Raw genomic sequence first — 20,277 nt, 5'->3', positions numbered from 1 at the left:
CTGATGCAGCTACTGTAAGATGAAAAGTTCAAGAAACCATCACCAAAGTGTGAAAACACTGCTACCTACCTCTGGGGTATAAAAACAGCATACCCAAAGAGCACATCTCCAAGCACATGTCTGAGCTCAAGACCATGCTACATCTGGACATTCTTGATCCATACAAACTTGGTTGGGTCAAGGGGGTTGGTATATGTGTGACTGCTGTTGGGAGTTGCAAGCTGCACCAGAAGCTGTGGTAGAACTGATCAGATGCAATTGTGATGTTAGCAAGTGTTCAGATAAATGTACTGTAATTTAGTGTAAGCGACGCAACCTTCAATGTACAGAGCATTGCAAACGTGAAACTGACGAGGACTGCTGCAATGTGCATACTATTACAGATGAAGTAGATGCCTAATATGCCATTATACATTACAATTTACAGTTATGTTCCTTTATTTCATTAGTTTGTCATTAGTATTGCAATATTATAATAATTTGACCTAAAAATGTACTAATGAACACAAAAGTTACATTTGTATGTAGACTAGGAAAAAAACCTATTTGCCAAATGATTACCGTGGCCATTTTGAAGTTTAAGATGTTTGCCATAATTGGACGACTACAAATCTAAAGAATTAGATTCATTGACCACTGAAATATACATCTAGACAACAAAATTGTCCATTAACCAGAGTTGAGATATAAGATAAATGTATTAAAATGGTGGCCATATTGAATTTCAAGATCGTTTTTAGATCTTTCATGATCTAATACTATATAAATGAAAACAATACAATGCATGGAATACAGAAATGTACATAGACAAAAAATTATGTTTCCACGTTAACCGGGAGTTGAGATATTTGATTTTTTTTATTTTATTAAAGTGGTAGCCATTTTGAATTTCAAGATGCGACGATTTTCCTTTTTACAAAATAATCATCTGAGCTTATAGATGTAAATTGACACCAAAATTATTTTTCTGTGTTTAATGTGAGTAAAGATAGAGCAAAAAATTTAATGGAATGACGTCCATTTTGAATTTCAAGATGGTTGCCATGCGAGATGAATAATAATAAAAAAATATTTTAATTCACTAACATGTTTAAATAGACCCTAAAATATGTTTCTATGTTAAATGGGAGTGGAGATAAATGAAGAAATTATATTTTGAATTTCAAGATGGCTGCCATGATAGTGGTCAGAAAAAATGCTACCAATGGATTTCTAGTTAGGTAGTTTATGGGAACATGACCAAAATTTGATTAATTTGAGCAAAAAAAAAATTGCAACCTTCAAAAAAATTAACAGAACTCCCCAAGACTATTAAGGGCTCAATGGGTAGGTGTAAGGCCACTACACCCCCTTCTCCCTTAATAACCACTAACCCTCTGTCCTGGACAGACGGCCCAGATGTGCCCAGGACAGCGTGCTTGAATACAAGCACAAAAATAAGTTGAAATTAAATCAGTATGTTCGTTACTGCATGTACAAAACAACCACCAGCTTGCCAGAATGGAACAAAATGGCTGCACCCGTTATATACAATAGCAGTCACATTTAACAGTTTAATTAATTAAATATAATATACTTGTTGATATTAAGCAATATGCATTATATATTTTAGAATAAGCATACTAGACCAAAAACCTTGCTTAAGCATCCCTTTTAACTAATTTGACGAAAACATGGTTGCAATATTATCAATGTAATGATTTTTATCTCCGCAAAATACCTTCCTATGCATTTAACAAGGCGAAGATTAGTCATATACAGCTAGTTTCGCCAGAATTGTCCCGTTCCGTGATTATTGCTAATCTGTTTATATCAACTTTGGTTCGGTCGGCAGGGGGCGACCATATTAAATGTTTGTCCTCAACGGGGGAAAAAATATGGTCGCAATCAATGAAAAGCAGTGTGCAAACCCCAAAATGCATATTATTTTTTTTGGAAATAGAAAAGTATTTAAAGCAACATATATGAAACTAAACAAAACAAAACATTTAAAAGATGGATTGTTTTTATTCTCTCTCCGGACATCATATGGTTGCCAGAATTTATATGGTACAAAATAATTGAAAAGACCCAGTATAGAAGAACACTAATTTGTAAGTTTGTGACCACCACGAGAAAACTTAGACCAGTCTTGCTTATATCACAGATGACAGACAACTGGCGGTCAACAAATAAAAAAGATACTGTTCATTTAAACATCTAGAAATGGAATTGCACATAGACCACCATTTTAAAGTGCTGATCACAGGGTATGAAAATTTTTCTAAAAGTCACTAGCCATAGGGCTAGTGGGTTTGTAAATTTCAAAAACCACCAAAAAATAAAGCACTAGCCCAAATTTCTTACCAATTTCAACAAGCTTTATATAAGGATTTTAAAAATGTATTTCTGGGGACCCAACCTTTTTTTTTATGCATTGTTTTTTTTTTTAAGATTTAAAAACAAATTAATATATATTTTTTATCTGGACCTGTAGAGCTGAATGAAGTACAATATATGTATGTATGCATGCATGCATATATATAGATAGATAGATAGATAGATAGATAGATAGATAGAGATAAAGAGATAGAGATATATATTTATTTTAAAAGCCAACCTACCCTACGTAAAAAGAATTTCCAGCCCAATTGTCAAATCTCATTTTCAAAATAGTCTTGTTTTTGCTTTTGCATATTCGATATAGTTATTTACGTTTTTGATATTATGCGATGGTCAAGATCAGAATAAAAACAATTGCCTATTTATCCATCTGGCAATGGAATTGTCCACAAACAGTGCACCATTTTTAAGTACTAGAATAAAGTGCACCAAATACTACAATCAAAATCATTTTAAGTTTAAAGAATGTAATGAACTGTAGACATGCATGTGCATTCTTTGGTAGAGTCCAGTCTGATTGATGTGTAAGTAGAAGTAAACAATTAAGGGTCCTGATGGAGACTGCACTGTTCTAAACTTAAGCTTCTTCTTGATCACCTTCCTCCTCATCAAACTCCCCCTCCTCCTCAGCGGTGGCATCCTGGTACTGCTGGTACTCAGAGACCAAGTCATTCATGTTGGACTCTGCCTCAGTGAACTCCATCTCATCCATGCCCTCACCAGTGTACCAGTGGAGGAAAGCCTTTCTCCTGAACATGGCGGTGAACTGCTCGGAGATTCGCTTGAACAGCTCCTGGATGGCGGTGCTGTTGCCGATGAAGGTGGCAGACATCTTGAGACCACGTGGTGGAATGTCGCATACGGCTGTCTTTACGTTGTTGGGGATCCATTCGACGAAGTAGCTGCTGTTCTTGTTCTGGACGTTCAACATCTGCTCATCAACCTCCTTCATGGACATGCGGCCACGAAAGATGGCAGCAACAGTGAGGTAGCGACCGTGACGTGGATCGCAGGCAGCCATCATGTTCTTGGAATCAAACATCTGCTGGGTGAGCTCAGGGACTGTCAAGGCGCGGTACTGCTGGCTTCCACGGGAGGTGAGTGGAGCAAAGCCTGGCATGAAGAAGTGGAGACGTGGGAATGGAACCATGTTGACCGCCAGTTTGCGAAGATCAGCGTTCAGTTGACCAGGGAATCTGAGACAGGTTGTGACACCGGACATGGTAGCAGACACCAGATGGTTCAAGTCACCATAGGTTGGGGTGGTCAGTTTCAGGGTACGGAAGCAGATGTCGTACAGAGCCTCGTTGTCGATACAGTACGTCTCGTCAGTGTTCTCAACCAGCTGATGGACGGAGAGGGTAGCGTTGTAGGGCTCAACCACTGTGTCGGATACCTGAAATGAAGAGGAAACATAATTTATATGGTTCAAAATAAGGAGTAATATGTACATATAAATATTAATATATAGTCAAGACTGGTCCAACAGCCACCATAAATCCCACCCAATAAAGTTCCTTCAATATTTTATCTGCATACAACGGCCACATGTCCATGTGACCAACGACCATCATTTTTGGACCAAAACGAATGGTTGAACCTGTGTTGGTCCAAAATGGACAGCTGAACTTGCCATAATGGATATATACGTGTATTGACCTGCAATGTCACTATATAATAATTGTTTTACTCAAGTTGAAACATACATGCTCCAGTGCATCAGTGCATCATTAATCATATTAAGTCTTATATATCTGTATATGGTCCGTCATTTAATTTACAAGGCAACTTTTTATTGGTTTAAGTAAGGCTTGCATTGAACTAGTATATGTATACACACGTGTGTGTGTGTGTGCATATATATATATATATAATCTCCTACAACTTGCCCATGCCAAAAACCTATAATTTTAGTGTATTAATGCAATTAATATTGGTATACAAATTAGCAATGTCTCTAGGTAATGTGTTGCTGTGGATGGGCCATTTGCTTACAAGCCAACAAGACCCGTGTACCTGAGCGCAAGTTTTCAAAGATTTAGTTAAAATGCGCGACGCAAAACTAATTTGTGGTAATTGTGATAACGTCATATTACCGACGGTGGCAACTTTAGTACTGTGGTTTACTAAAAACTGAATTAAAATTATATATTTTTTTACAAGTGTTATAACATAAATAGAATTCACTAATCATGTTTTATAATATGTAAAATATCAACCTCGTCTAGTTAAATCAGTATTTGTCATCTAGTACCATTGTGTCAAGTAGCCAGTGCTTTAAGCATGTATGGTTAAGTAAAACAAAAATAAATAAAGACATAATACCAGTTATCTCTGAAATGAGCAGCTTAGTTTAGTTTATTTTGTTTAATTCCGTAACTAGAGCACACCGATTACTTTATCATCTGCTTCGGATGTCCAACACATTTGGTAATTTTGACATGTAGTCGTCAGAGGAAACACTATATTTTCCACTAATGCAACAAAGGACGTTTTATCTGCACTTTCCAAGACGGGAAAGCACAAATATATTATTGTTAACATGCATTATGGAGAAGACCTAGTAAGTTGTATAACTTATGCTTAATCCATTTCTTTTAAAAAAGCAATAAAATGTTTCAATCAAGCACATACCACAGCTTTTGCAGTTGTGGTGAACTGGTTGAACAAGAGAAAAAACAATCAGTTGAATGGATCCACAGATGTTGTCATACAAAAAGATGTAACACTATCAATGCACCCACCCAACCACTTAAAGGCAAACCCATCTGGCCTGACAAATTTTAACAAGTCATCCATCTGTAGCATATTTTAGTGGGGTTTTTTGTTATTTCTACTCTTAACAAACAAGTTCACTTTTCCATCCAAGTATCCTTGTTGAACAGTGCTCTTTAATATTAAACATGTTGAAACAACATTTATACTGTAAAATATTTACCCCAGGGCCACCAGACTAAGGACTTCCTTTATTTAATTTTTTTTTAATAATTGTAAAATCAAGTTAAAAAATTTTTATGTCATATTTTTTTTTTTTTATGTCATATAAGTTAATTTCTATGTTTTTGTTGGGCAAAGGTTGATGATTTCATGTTTGTAAATGGTGAACATTTCAGATGTGATTACTAATAAAAATAGGTTAATTTATAAATGTTACGCCATTTCTTTCAAGATTATCTAAACTTTCATTTAGTATATAAGGATTTTAAAAATGTGTTTCTGGGGATCAACCTTTTTTTTTTAGTGTATTATTTTTATTTAACCGTCCGAGTACTGCAGGCGAGATATGTACAGTATATACAGTCGATATACTGTACATTCCCCCAATTCATATTTCCCGCCGTTTTGCACACGACACTCACCGGAAACAGAAATATAATTAAAGAAAAAAGATTTTTTTTTTTTAAATGGTGGCTTTTGTTTTGATTTTTTCAAATGAAAATACCTTGAAATTTTGAGTTGAAAAAGTGGTTTTCGGCAAGTATTTTTGCTTGACAACAATGGCGGCACGTCACGGTCATTTTCAGGGATCGATATCTGATTATGACAGCTAATTTGATAATAAATTTGATCGATTTAACAACAAAAATTACCAAATATTGCAATATGAATCAAAGTTCGGGTTTAAAAAAAAATTCTGGTCAGAAAACCACCGTTATCGGGAATAATGGACAAATACTGGACAGCTGGCCACAAATGCCCGCAAGTAAACGCAACTTTTTTTCTTTTTTTTTTGGCCTAATCACCATTAGCCGATCTAAAATAATAAAAATTACAAAAAACGACACGAAAATAATACTTACCGATTCATATGTGAACTTTATTTCAGGTATTTATAAAACATTTAAGTGAATATATGTGACTAAAAAATTATAAACTTGTACCCACTCAACGTGGTTTTTGTTAAAAATTAATCCAGTAGTCTAAAGGTTAAGAAATACATATTTTTATCTGGACCCGTACAAAGTACAAAAACAAATAATAAAATATATATACAAATAATAATATATATATATATTTCTTAAAAGCCGACCTACCCTACATAACCGTTTTCAGCCAAATTTTGTGGTTGGGATTTTATGTCTCATTTATGCTTTTCAAGTTCCCCCGCCACCCACGAAACTAAATAATTAAATGCACAATTTGAGTGACTAATGAAAGGTCTTGTGTACAATTATGTTTTAGCCTAGTTTTGTCGTGTTCCGTTTTTGCTTTTGATCCACAAACACACCTCTTTTACCATCCCCAAACAAATAAATCATAATGGCGATTCACAAATACTGGAATAAAAACTTATTGATTATTTATGCATCTAGCATAATTGCACTAACAGTGCACCATTTTTAAGTACTAGAATAAAGTGCACCAAATCAAAATCATTCAAGTTTAAAGAATGTAATGAACTGCAGACATGCATGTGCATTCTTTGGTAGAGTCCAGTCTGATTGATGCGTAAGTAGAAGTAAACAATTAAGGGTTCTGGACATTCAACATCTGCTCATCAACCTCCTTCATGGACATGCGACCACGGAACATAGCTGCAACAGCGAGATAACGGCCATGACGTGCATCGCAGGCAGCCATCATGTTCTTGGAATCAAACATCTCCTGGGTAAGCTCAGGGACTGTCAGGGCGCGGTACTGCTGGCTTCCACAGGAGACGAGTGGGGCAAAGCCTGGCATGAAGTGGAGACGTGGGAATGGAAGCATATTGACTGCCAGTTTACGAAGATCAGCGTTCAGTTGACCAGGGAATTTTGACAGGTTGTGACTCCGGACATGGTAGCAGACACCAGATGGTTCAAGTCACCATAGGTTGGGATTAGTCAGTTTCAGAGTACGGAAGCAGATGTCGTACAGAGCCTCGTTGTCGATACAGTATGTCTCGTCCGTGTTCTCAACCAGCTGATGGACAGAGGGTAGCATTGTAGGGCTCAACCACTGTGTCCGATACCTGAAATAAATGGAAACATTGATATGGTTTAACATAAAACGTACTACAGTGCAATCTACCTTAGGACCACATAAGGATGCAGTAGCATTAAAACAAAATTTGAATGTATATAAAATCGGCAACATGCCCAATTGCTAAACAATGAAAAAAGCATCAACCAGTGATCACAATGTTAGTTTGTGAATCATAAAATTTGATGTTTTGCCTGGTGGTGTTACTTGCAAATTGAAATCGCCGTTAGGCTGTAGCCAACAAGACGTTCCCTTCTAGTCAACAGACCTAATCATAGACACTGGCTAGCTCATTTCTTATGCAAGACAAAGGAAGAAAGCCGTTTTACTGCAGCCAATAAGAAATATCTGGTGGTAGATTTGACGTAATCACCGACGCCATAAGACTGGGTTGCGATTTCATTTAATTGGCATTATATAAAGAAAATAATGAACAAGGGCTGTAGGAACAATATCTGTAGTATGGGGGCCATGGCGTAGTGGTGAGCAGGGGGTGGGGCGGGGAAGTTTAGGGTTGCCACAAGCCAGATTAAGGAAAACAATTTATATAGTACAAACAATTTATATAGTACAAAAAACAAACACATACATTTTCGTCCTGGCTTGCTTGATATGGAAATGAACACATCCTTTTCTCTACGAATCGACAGAACATCTTGGCAGATCAATGGAATAAATTTGACTTCACGTGTTCCAATCACAAGCGCTTCACATGATTCGGACATGCTTAAAAGTGTTATAATCGGTTAACATGTGGATAAGAGCAGTATCCAAATGTAAATAAACCAGGTACGGCACCGCAGCATTCTACTGCCGTCGACAATGCAAGATTTTCAGGGCAAAACTGCAAGTAATGAGCGCAACTACGGTAACTGCCATCGGTGCTGTGGTGAAATTCAAACTATGACCAAATAATACTAACCACTGAAAGATGTATTGTCTTTAACAAAGTTGTCAGGTTTTTGGGTTTTTTGGAAAGAAAGCTTCAATGTTTTTATGGTAAATACTGTTAACAGATAGTAAAAGTGAGGTTTGCCATATTATTAAAACCAATAATGGAAAAGAATTTGATGCTGTATACAAGATAGCAACTACAAAAGTGAAAATTCTTGACAAATAAAATTTAAGAATGCAGTTTCAAAACTGCAAATTATGCATCATCCATTGATCAACTTAACAATTTATAGAAGAGTGATGTGAGAAACATTCAGTGGCGTCACAGCTGTTAAATACTGCACTATACCCAAACCACCACTGCAGTCGTGGCTCATGGAGAAAACAATATTGGAGAAATCAGATGTATATGGAAAAGATGTGGAAGTGAATGATAATTCTGGAACTCATTGTCAATATGGATGGAATGAAAACTTGGGATTTTCAGCCATTTAAATTTATTCTAAAATCATCCTGAAACCAACAAGTGCAAGATGTGTTGCAATTGTTAATGACAAGGCCAAACAAAAAAATAGGTGTGTTTCCGGTCGACCGACCGTCAATAGTTTTAACCCCCCCACCATAATTTTTTCTCTTAAACTGAAAAAAAATAAACTGAAAAGAAGTAAAAAATTATTAAAAAAAAGAAATAAAAAAGAAGTAAAAATCATCACCAAACAAGAGTATTTCCTCCTTGCACATTGTTTACGTACTATTATACGATACATTTTGCACATGTAATTCCCTTCCGAAAAACATCGAGAAATTATGGAAAAGCTTTTGTAATAGAGTTCCTTCCCCTGATTAGCTACCACCGAACAGCTTGGTCGGTCACGGAAGTAACCGAATGTACGAACATAGCCTTGGTACAGGTTATTTCGATTAAATATAATCGTATCAATTCAGCTTAATTCTCGTCAGTGTTCTCGCTGGGTGAAAATTTAAGGAGGGCGGCCGCTCGGCATCACACCCTTCAAAAAACCCAAACACATCAATAAACGAAGAAAAAGAAAGAAAAAAGGGTGGGGGGAGTTGTTTGGTTACCATATTGTTGTGTGTTGGTAGACTGAGAAAAGACACTCCTTTATTTGCCTATAAAAAAGTGCAAAGGGGTTTATAAAAAAAAACCTAGTCTTTTAATTGAACCGAAGATGATATCCGTCTGACATTCATGGGCAGTTCCGGTTTTGCTGGACCAATCAAAGTTTTAATAATAATAATATTATTTTTAATAAAGATTTCAAGATATACGAAAAACAACAAAGATGTTTGTAAAGTGATCTCCTAATGTCAGATACATTTTTGTTACTTCCATCTTCATCGAATGAATCAATCGCTGTGAAAAAGTATTATAGTTTCGTTTTTGTAAAGACGGTGTATATATTATTTGGCACTCAAGATAAAATGATTTTAATGATAAACACTACCACTTCCGTTGTTTTTATAAGCGTTCATATCCCCTCAAAATTAAAAGTTTACAATATTTTATAAAGAACTGCTGAATAAACAGAACAGAAAGTAAAAATCATCAGTTTCAACCAATTATATCTGCAACTGAGGACAAAATATCAAACGATAGTTAGTGGAAACAAAGACAGAATGACTGTTCTGATCACGTGACAAATTTGGCACCAAATAAGAGGGGTTTTTTTCAATCGGAGATTGCCGAATCCGTAAATAATAAAATGTTTTCATTGCTTACATAAAATATAACTTTTGTTGTGTCTATCAAATATACAAATGGATACAGATATTGGACAAAATAGAGGCTGTTAAAAATACTTAAATTACGTTACGGTAACTGTTATAAATGTTTCGTCAATTGCTTTTTCATATACAACGCGGCAGAGATAGGTGTTGGAAAATAAAGAGGGGTGCTCAAAAATAAAGGAGGGCGGCAAAATGGAATAGCAGGGCGGGGCACCCCGCTTAAATGGAGCAGCGAGAACACTGCTTGTCTTCACTTAAATCAACAGGTCTCATTATTAATGCATCTCAAATGTTTGCATAAAGTATTTAAATTAAGAACGAAATTAATACAAATGTCCCATTAATTTAAGGAAATACACAAACAGTGCATACCACTACTACTACTACTACAACAATAGTGATAATGATGATAAATAATAATAATAATAATAATAATAGTATTCTACCTACCTACCCTAATTTTTTGGGGGATGCAATCAGATAAAACAATTTTTTTTTTGGCCTAATGGATTACAGTGAACTTTATGTAAAGTTACTTGCTTTTGCACAAATGCAGATTTTCCCCCTTTGGAATGTGATCAGGGTTTCGTCATAAAAACGATGCAAATTGAAACAAATCATTCGTATTATGGATAAAGATCCAACATGCATTTCATTATGGGTTACCTGATCAGTTACCTCAAAATTATGTTGAAATTATATTTTAATACATAGTTTTTAGCTCACGTTAAAACAAAATACAAAAGAAAACATTTTACAAAAAAAATTGGTTTAATGCTTGGTAAAGTTAACAATATTGTAAAAGAACTGAATAACAGGCCCAGTACTGAAACAAAATACAGGGGCATAACCAGATGTTTTTAGCATTACTCATGCCGAAGGCGCGCCTGAGCAGGGGGATTCGGGGGGCTACCAGGATGCCTATAGATGCATTTTTGTCTTATTTTTTTGCGAGTCAATTTTAAAAGGATATTTTATAGCAATGTTGTATACCCTCAGGGTAATTCGGAAATGTTTTCAAATCACTGGCATGATTCTGCAAGTAAGGTTTTGATTGGTGGACATGAGCTCCAACTGGCTGCTGTTAGATCCACATGTAATAGTGGAGCTAATTTTAATTAGATTGTACTGAACATTTAGTTTAGACTAGTCTAAACCTGGCCGGAGTACACCCATTTTACACAAAAAGCACTACTTTAGCATGGGCCGGAATTACCACAAATAAGTCTTCAATGTCAACAAGTTACACGTTTACAAACTACATGCTCTCCCCGTCAGTGTCTACCATGAAATAATCAGTCAAATAAGACTACTTGCACGGACAAATTTCCAGATTTTGGACAACCGAATGGGAAGATAACTAATCTGAGGCCAATACTAGTAATCGTGAAGTTTGCAAGTTTTAATTTCTGAACGTTTACAGGTCATGACAACCAATTTGCGGTTCGCGTAAATTTAATTTTACGTAACCGACATGCGAACAGAACGCAACAAACAGGGTATGCCCCACTATACTGTAGGGACTTCTTGAAAAGAAAAATACCTTAGGAGATGGGACGACCGAGAATGTGAGCATGATTCTGTCTGGATACTCTTCACGGATCTTGCTGATAAGCAAGGTGCCCATACCGGAACCAGTGCCGCCACCCAGTGAATGTGTCAGCTGGAATCCTTGAAGACAATCGCAACTTTCAGCTTCCTTGCGGACAACATCCAGAACCGAATCTACGAGTTCAGCGCCCTCTGTGTAGTGACCTTTGGCCCAGTTGTTACCAGCACCGCTCTGACCGAACACAAAGTTGTCTGGTCTGAAGATCTGACCAAAAGGTCCGGATCTCACGGAGTCCATAGTTCCGGGCTCCAAGTCGACCAACACAGCACGGGGAACATATTTCCCACCTGATTTAAAAAAAAGAAAGAAAAAAAAGTATATTAAAACGACTGAAATTCTAAATATATATATATCAATCTGTTGACACCAGACGAGACAAAAAACACATTGCTTAGGACCGAGGCTCATTTTATTTAATACCAAAACTAGAGCACATCGATTTTATTAAACACCTGTTATAGGTACATGTCAAACACTTGGTAATTTGAAAATATATTTTACAGAAACCAGCCACATTTTCCCCATTAGTAGCAAGAGACCTTTTACATGCACCATCCCACAGACAGGACAGCACATACCAGTGTCTTTGATACACCAGTTGTCGAGCACTGGATGGAATGAGAAATAGCTCAATGGACCCACCAAAGATCTCTCAATGGGACCAACAGCAAGTGGCCGTTATATAGACGTCCCAAAATATTCAATCGAAACCCTAACATATTTCACTATAAAATTTTGTTCGACAGTTGATTCATAACAGTGGTCTAGATTAAAATTTTTGGCCAGTATCCCAGTTGGACATTTCAAAATCTGGTATCCCACCTGAGAATTTAGTATTATATGGTATCCTGGTGGGATACTGGGTTCTTGAAGTTTGTTATCCAAAATTAAATTCTGGTATCCCCGGGATATCGTTAATCTCGAACACTGCATAAATAAATAACACAAAATTGAAATTTATTACTCAAGTGACGTTTAACTCATTATTAGTTTTATATTACTGCTAATCCATTAGTACGGTACTTGCATTGGGATTACATAGCGAACCGCAAAGAAAACAATTTTGGTACACAACGGTCGCACTTTACCAAAGCATACAGGCTCAATTAAATTCATTAATGTTTGACGCTTGGTGCAAACTTTTGTGAACAATCATGCCCGGTTGACACTAGGGACTACGCATGCACCTTGGTTATAAATTGCCTTTGATAATACCACAACAATCAGATACTGTAATACATTCTGCTTTCATTGGCTACAGCCAATAAGAAGTCGCCTTGTTATTGAGTAACGATTCGAGCTGAACAGCTATTGACAATTACCAAATTAACAAAAGGATTAAAATAATGCTTAGCATTAGTAAACGTATATTTGTTTACGACAATAACATATCAAAATAAGTTTGTTCTTTTGTCGAGTTGAATCAAATCTCCAAACTTTCCAGTCATGTGAGACATTGCAGAAAACAATGGGATTTACTGGGAACTAAATCGCTGTACGATGATATATGGTGGGAAGAATATGATTTTGTGTGTGTGTGTTTCAGGGTAGCCCTTATGGGCAGGTGGTCGTTATATAGAAGTGCCCGATAGACCAAGTTCAACTTTCAGCATCAATGTGAACGACTTGACACAAAAGCTCATCATTTACAGTATCACTTTTAAAAATGTTTGAAATACTGTCCAAAAAATATATATCAAAAGCAAAAGCTGCTTGTGAAACTGATCATACAGGGAATATTTTTTTCAGTATTGTGTTGAGATTTGCCATGCAAGTTTCAGAGCACTACACAATTTTAAAATATGAAACCGTAATTTCAATCGACTATAACGGGGTTCTTACATTTGAAGACATAAAATCCATGGACATACCCAGGACATGATTTTTTTATATAACAAATGTCTGAATTTAGACAGGTTATACAAGAAGAAAACTAAAGATATGAAACCAAAAAAAAAAACCCACCAAAGTTTTACGCTAAATTTCCAAAAGGAAATTGAATGCTCTTTCTAGTAGGGACCGCGGACACTTTAAATATGACAAGAATGATATTGATTGTTTGCTATACTGAAGAAATAACTTTAAAAGAATAAGAATAATAATTTAAAAAATATATAATAGTTCATTAGCCCTGACCCCCAAAATTAATCAGGGTAGGTAACTCCGTTTTGCAAAAAAAGATTTTAGGAATGTATTCAATATTTTCAAATAAAATACCTTCAATACCATTAATATAATCGACTAATTGGTCATGATAATACCCATCCACCCCCAAAAAGGGTTAAACATAAGAAAACGGCCATTTTTGTTGCATAAGCATATATCATACAACATGTGGAATGTAATAAAACTCATTTGTGCATTACAAATGAACATTACCATCATCGTCATGGGCTACATGTAGTAATCAGTAACTCCTCATTCGTTACCTGCATTATTACAGCATTCAATTGTACGAGTGAAGAGCATCAATCGGCCACGAAAAAAGTGATATACAGGTCAATGGTCAATATGTAAGAGGACAAAATGTGTACCATTAATGTTGTATCTCTGTCAAAACGTCAACTTGTGTGTTATATGAGAGAAGAGAGAAATGAGACAGTGAGGAGAGAGGAGAAAAGAAGGACAGCAAGAGAGAACAGATGTATGTTAGGTTTTGGGAAATTGAGTTTCTTTATAATTACAAAATTTGAAATTAGAGAATGCTTCATTGTTGGTTGTATGGCTTATATGGCTTATTAGCTAGTCTGTCTTTGATTTTTTAAAAATAAGTTAGTGGCATTAAAAAACAAAATTACATCACCCATGCTGTGTTATTGAGACAATTATATACACATTTACTTGCTGTTGTTGTCAAAGGTGTGCAAACAGTGGTTTAATTGGTGAAACGAAAACTTGTAAAATATATGTAGTTAGGAGTAGTTGTTTTTACACATCAAGTATATAGTCAGAGATGACATTTTTACCTGGGTACCATTTAATAGATAACAGCCAGTGCTCCACAACTGGTGTAACAAAGGCCGTGGTGTGTACTATCCTGTGTGGGATGGTGCATATAAAAGATCCCTTGCTGCTAATCGAAAATAGCACATGAAGTGGCAACAGCGGGTTTCCTCTCACAATATCTGTGTGGTTCTTAACCATATGTCTGACGCCATATAACCGTAAATAAAATGTGTCGAGTGCGTTGTTAAATAAAACATTTACTTCCTTCCACTTTAATAGTTAATATTTTTACTTGACATTTTATTCCCACTGACATTTTGTCCTACATCCGTTAATTATAAAGATGTGGTTATAGGGATTACTTTTATGTGATTCCCTAACAGATGTGTCAGGGCCACAATAAATGTATTCATAATAACGAATCATTGAAAATGTAAAAATATATCCGCCATCTTGGATTGTAGTAGACACACAAACAGGAAGATGTTAACGGGTGATCAGTTACACAATAAATCAAAACATCTAAATTTTGTCATGTACTGCAAGAGTAATAAATTAAATATAATTACCTCACAAAAATAAATACTTGCAATAACGACAACACTATTTTTCAATAATTAAATGTGGTATTACTACTTTTTCACTTTGTCACTGAATAAAACGTAAAGTGGCAAGTAAAACGAGTTCTATATTTGTTGTAAAGTTTTATCAATGTATTTTATACCTATTACAAGTACTGGTATTCTTCCAATATTAAAGAAATGTTTTATAGACGTTAACTAACATGTGCTTTTCAAACCTTGCATTCGGCAATGGTGTAACAGATGCAAGTGGTGCTACCAGTCTTCCGGTGCGGTCTCTATTTCCAGCCATGTATTTTAAAAATGACAAAATTCAAGTATTTCCAGGACATGCATTTTATTAATATTTTAAACCAAAACATTCTCCTTCAAACAGAACATGCTGCGCCTTTTGAACATCATTTAGTGCAGTCTCCTTTGAACCATGACCAACAACAATGCAGTGGATAAAACCTTAGATAAATGTTGGATGAAAAAGAAGAATGTTAAAGATATAAACTTGCAAGGTACCTGTAGCCTCATTGTAGTAGACGTTGATCCTCTCCAGTTGGAGGTCAGAGTCGCCATGGTACGTTCCTGTAGGGTCAATTCCATGCTCATCAGAGATCACTTCCCAAAACTGAAAAAAATAAAAATAAAAATAATAATAAAAAACCACCATTAGAATGAACAATGAACAATGAACATACAATGCTATTTCCAGTTTGTGACATGGATTTAAATTGCACACAAATTCCAAAATCAAGCCATAGGTAGGACGGGGGAAACCACGGGTGCAACAATCCAACTTTACCCACCTCTGTACTCAACAGTTCATATCAGTGAGGATATAGGAGTAAATAAAACAGACATTTGACATGCTGGTGTGCATATGAACATGATTTGTAGGAAATCGGTGACGACTTATCAGTAGCACATTTGACTTAACATAGGGCCGGGTCGTAGGCCTATATTCCGTCTTCACATCCTCCTATTTTGTAAATAAATCAGTTTGGTTTAAGAAGAAAGTGTTTTGGAAATAACAAAACCAAACCTATTTTTGTGTGCAATTGTGTGAAATAAATGATTTGTAGTAAATTTCATAGTATTAAAAATACACGTTCCCTGTGGGAAGGGCTATACATGGTAAAAAAAATTCTATTGCATTAACATGTCACACTTTACTTATATATTTTGTACATTTTTGTAAATAAAATGATTATATATTTTGTAAATTTAAAAAAATAAAATGTGGTACTGAATTAGCGCATTTTCTTTTCTTCACGTTTTTCTTCTTTTTTTAATGCATTTAGGTTATTATGTAAAATACTAATCAGTTTGTCGATAGCTAAATACAAACGTACGCTTGGAAAGTATCCCAATACTTTTATTTAGTCTACCTAAGCATTTGCAAAACATTGATAATTTTCAGAACAATATAAAAGCCATAGATCTATAATTATCGCCATATTAATACAGAATCGCTTAAAATATGGTGCTTAAATTTCATGCTTATTGTAATGTAGTAAATATATAACTTAAAGTTGTTGGTATTAACTTAACCCAGCCATACAGGTGCAGGCAGCAGTGTGCTGTCACAATATAGACAAACATACTTTATTAACAGATAATTTATTAACGTCTGACCTAATGTACATCACATATTTACTAAAACAAACAAACATAAAAATACATAAGCCATTCCTTATGGGATTATGAAAGACAGTATAGTTAAATAGAAGTATGTACAATTAAAATAATACCGTTGTGTCTAAAAAAAACCAAGGTTTTGGCTGTTACAAATGCAAGGTTAGGCTCTGACATTAAAATACACAACTCTCTAAATTAGGTAAAACAAACAAAATTTGCAACATAACTGAGCATGTTGGAACAAATTAAAACGAAGATCCTCATAAAAACGGACAGTTTACAAAAAAGGCAATACTATATCTAGTTTTCTCATCCACTGTAACCCTGGGACGATGTGGGGGCATCCTTTAACTTTTGTAATGGCATTACTTCAGCTGTGAAGATGATAACGTCAGTATTGTGGGTTTCGTAATTTAGCAGTGCATGCCCGTGGGAACGGTATCTGGAGTGTGTCTGTGTAGAGGGCACAATCTCTTGGGGTTCCCTTCCTCTAGTGTGTGCATGTGTGCGGGGGAAGCAGAGAGAAGAGGTGGTGGGTGGAGATGCATAAGTTATATATATATATATATATATATTATATATATTTTACCTTTTATATATATTTTTTTCACACAAACACGCTCACAACTGGTTGTACGCTTTGAGTGACTTGCTATTTGTCATGGTTTCCCTACTACAGGTACTCCTCAGGAATATTTGTAAAATATTCATATATATATATATATATATATATATATATATATATCACACTACCATTAGGCCACGAGGAATGGTCATTAATCTATAAATGCTCGGGCAGTTTATAATAGACATTCACGCAAAGCACATGCCGACATCACAATAGAAGGAACCAAAGCAGAGGCAGAGGACATTTAAAAAACGAAAAAAGTATATACCCACCTTTTCTGTCCAATCCATGCTTTTAAAAAAGACAAAACCCAAAACCCAAACTGCGTCGCCACATCAATTTTGCAACTTCGGTTTGACCAGAAACCGGTTAATATTTATTCACGGATTTATCCAGGTGGGTTTTTTTTTTTTTTGCCAGTGTTCCATGTCTGATGGGATTAGGAAAACTAGCGGTAGTAAATCATATCTGAGATTTTGTTCAGGCAACTGAATGATGCAATACACCACTGTTAAATTAATTTATTATAACAGCAGAGTTTCTGCCAGAGAGTGAAACTGGTACCTGGCGCCATACCCAAATTGTTTATTTATCATTACTGTATGATTTTCTTAACCCTATTTCTAAAATTAAAATTCACCCCCCCCCCTCCCTCCCCCAATCCCCTGTTGACTGGTTGCATTCAATTACATAGCGCCATACCCAAACATTTCAAATAATTTCTGGCAGAAACACTGAACAGACATAAATTAAATATGTATATAGGCCCCTATACTGGGACTTTAACATAGAAACTGGGAATTTTCAGTGTCACTTTCTATTTGGGAAGGGGCCTATGTTCGGACCCACACAACGTCTTGATAAATACTTTTTTTTGGGGGGGGGGGGGGGGGGGGGGGGGGGTGTGAGGGTGCCTATAGTAACTTTCGATGTTTTGATTGGCAACAGATTAACACTTGGGGACTACTAAAACAAAACATCGGAAGTACATGAATGCAATAACATGCACACGCACGTGCAATATCATGAATCTGCATTATGTTTATATGGCAACTAAGTAAAATTAACAAAAAATATTTTTATTTTGCAACATATGTTCAGGTGTAGTTATAGCATAACAAGAATACTGACAGAATCCAAAATAGAAGTGCTATGCTTCTCAATGGACAAAAATGCCTAACACTGATGGGTGATTCAGTGTAAATGAGCCATTTGTTTTCACCCAGTTTACTGGTTGCTAGGCATGCTAGGGTGAAGGTCAGCGGATCTGACGTGCAACACGAATCTGAGAATGGTCAGTCTCATGATAAGGAGGTGAGGAAAGAGTTTGACCCGTACCCCTCTATATCAATGCTCTAAAACTAACCCTAACCCTTGAAAGGGGGGTACAGGTCGAATTCATGCTCAACAACAACTACAACGTCAGCAGTCAACATTCTGCAATGTTGTTCAAACAGAAGGACAACTACAGCCTGCTATTTATACCATGAAGAGGCTATGACACATGATAATGCCTAGGAATGAATCACTGGACCAGCAAATCATGCTGTAAAAGTGTAGACCAGGAAACACACATTTCCATCCAGCGAATCCCATTGCTACTGTACACACACACACTTTAACATGCTTCTAAAGAAACAATACAATAATTGTTTAAAACTAACAAATAATAAATTATAAAGCCTCCCGCCCACCGCCGCCAGACCCAGTGTAATGAACGAGCTTTTTCTCGGACACTCATCTTTAATCTTACCTAAAATCATAAGAAACAGGTACCAACAACATTAAACAAAAATTTTAAAATGCGTTATTTCAGTTCAGAATAACAATGACGGTTTCAAGAAAAAGAGAAAAAATAGTGCTACAAATAACTGCCAGAACTGGGTGACATTTTAACCCACAGCCTGCACAGGACTGTGATGTACAATTAATATTAAATACCAAAAATGAGCATTAGAACATTCACATACCTTGGCACCAATCTGGTTGCCGCATTGTCCAGCTTGTAAATGAACGATTTCACGCATTTTCGAAATGTATTTTACTGTAATTCACCAACAAAATATCTTTTACCAAGTCTCAACAGATTACCGCACAAAAATCCGTCGTCAACTTATTTATAGTGTTCGTTTTGACCGCTATATCCTTCCGATATAAGTGGATTTGTAAGATGGGTTCTGATTGGCTATCTTTGTAAAACTGGGAACTATTCTTTCTTCAAAACACTTTTAATACGATCGTTTTAAATCCCCTATAATAACAATAAATAAATTAAATTTATGTATGAATAAAAATCACCACCAGCATTATATGTTGATAACCATGACCAATGTCACTGTACGCGCATTAATTTCAAAAGAAAGTGAATTTCCGGAAAAGTATTGTCAATTTGTAAACAAATTACTGATTGGTTGGAAACTGGTGAGCAACAACTTTGCGCCACACTTGTAAAATAATTATTGTTCCGGTAGTTTTAATTGAATGGCACTATGCTGAATGTTGTTTAATTTAGGGGTGTTCCGGAAATACGGGGGGTGGGGGGTTAGGTGGGGGCAGATAAAAAAGTATCAGCAGTATATACAGAGGCGGATCTGGGGGGGGGGCAGGAGCTAAATTTTGCGACAGTTATAATTTTAATATATATTTAAAAAATTTACGATCCCCTACAAACATCCCCCAAAGTTCCATTGGCAATCCGCCTCATGTCATTCGGGCCCCCAAAATTAATTTTCTGGATCCGCCACTGATATATATATATATATATATATATATATATATATATATATATATATAATCAGCCATTATCAGGGCTTCACACGAGGTCAAAATCATAGAGCGAAGTCACTTCTTTCTCAAACTTTAGAGATGGCGAAGTTTTTAACCACAGGGAGACT

At 35.8% G+C, this 20,277-nt stretch overlaps 1 protein-coding gene across 1 annotated transcript; it reads right to left on the bottom strand.

Moving 5' to 3' along the window:
• Positions 1-1,991: 1,991 nt before the first annotated feature.
• Positions 1,992-19,508, bottom strand: LOC121388502 (tubulin beta chain-like). The gene is made up of 4 exons (XM_041519856.1): positions 19,354-19,508; positions 15,637-15,745; positions 11,531-11,886; positions 1,992-3,778 (listed from the first exon to the last, which is right to left on the bottom strand). The coding sequence occupies exons 1-4, from the start codon at positions 19,408-19,410 to the stop codon at positions 2,960-2,962; spliced, it is 1,341 nt and encodes a 446-aa protein (XP_041375790.1). The 5' UTR covers positions 19,411-19,508; the 3' UTR covers positions 1,992-2,959.
• Between the last annotated feature and the right edge of the window lie 769 nt (positions 19,509-20,277).

The sequence above is a fragment of the Gigantopelta aegis genome, chromosome 14 (genome assembly GCF_016097555.1).
Source record: "Gigantopelta aegis isolate Gae_Host chromosome 14, Gae_host_genome, whole genome shotgun sequence".
Taxonomy (NCBI): domain Eukaryota; kingdom Metazoa; phylum Mollusca; class Gastropoda; order Neomphalida; family Peltospiridae; genus Gigantopelta; species Gigantopelta aegis.
This window is presented reverse-complemented; position numbering and strand designations above follow the sequence as displayed.

Coding starts and splice junctions, on each gene's coding strand:
- LOC121388502 (XM_041519856.1), bottom strand. CDS start 19,410: ATGCGTGAAATCGTTCATTTACAAGCTGGACAATGCGGCAACCAGATT. Junction 15,746..19,353: donor GCAACCAGATTGGTGCCAAG/GTATGTGAATGT, acceptor TATTTTTTTCAG/TTTTGGGAAGTGATCTCTGA. Junction 11,887..15,636: donor CTACTACAATGAGGCTACAG/GTACCTTGCAAG, acceptor TTTTTAAATCAG/GTGGGAAATATGTTCCCCGT.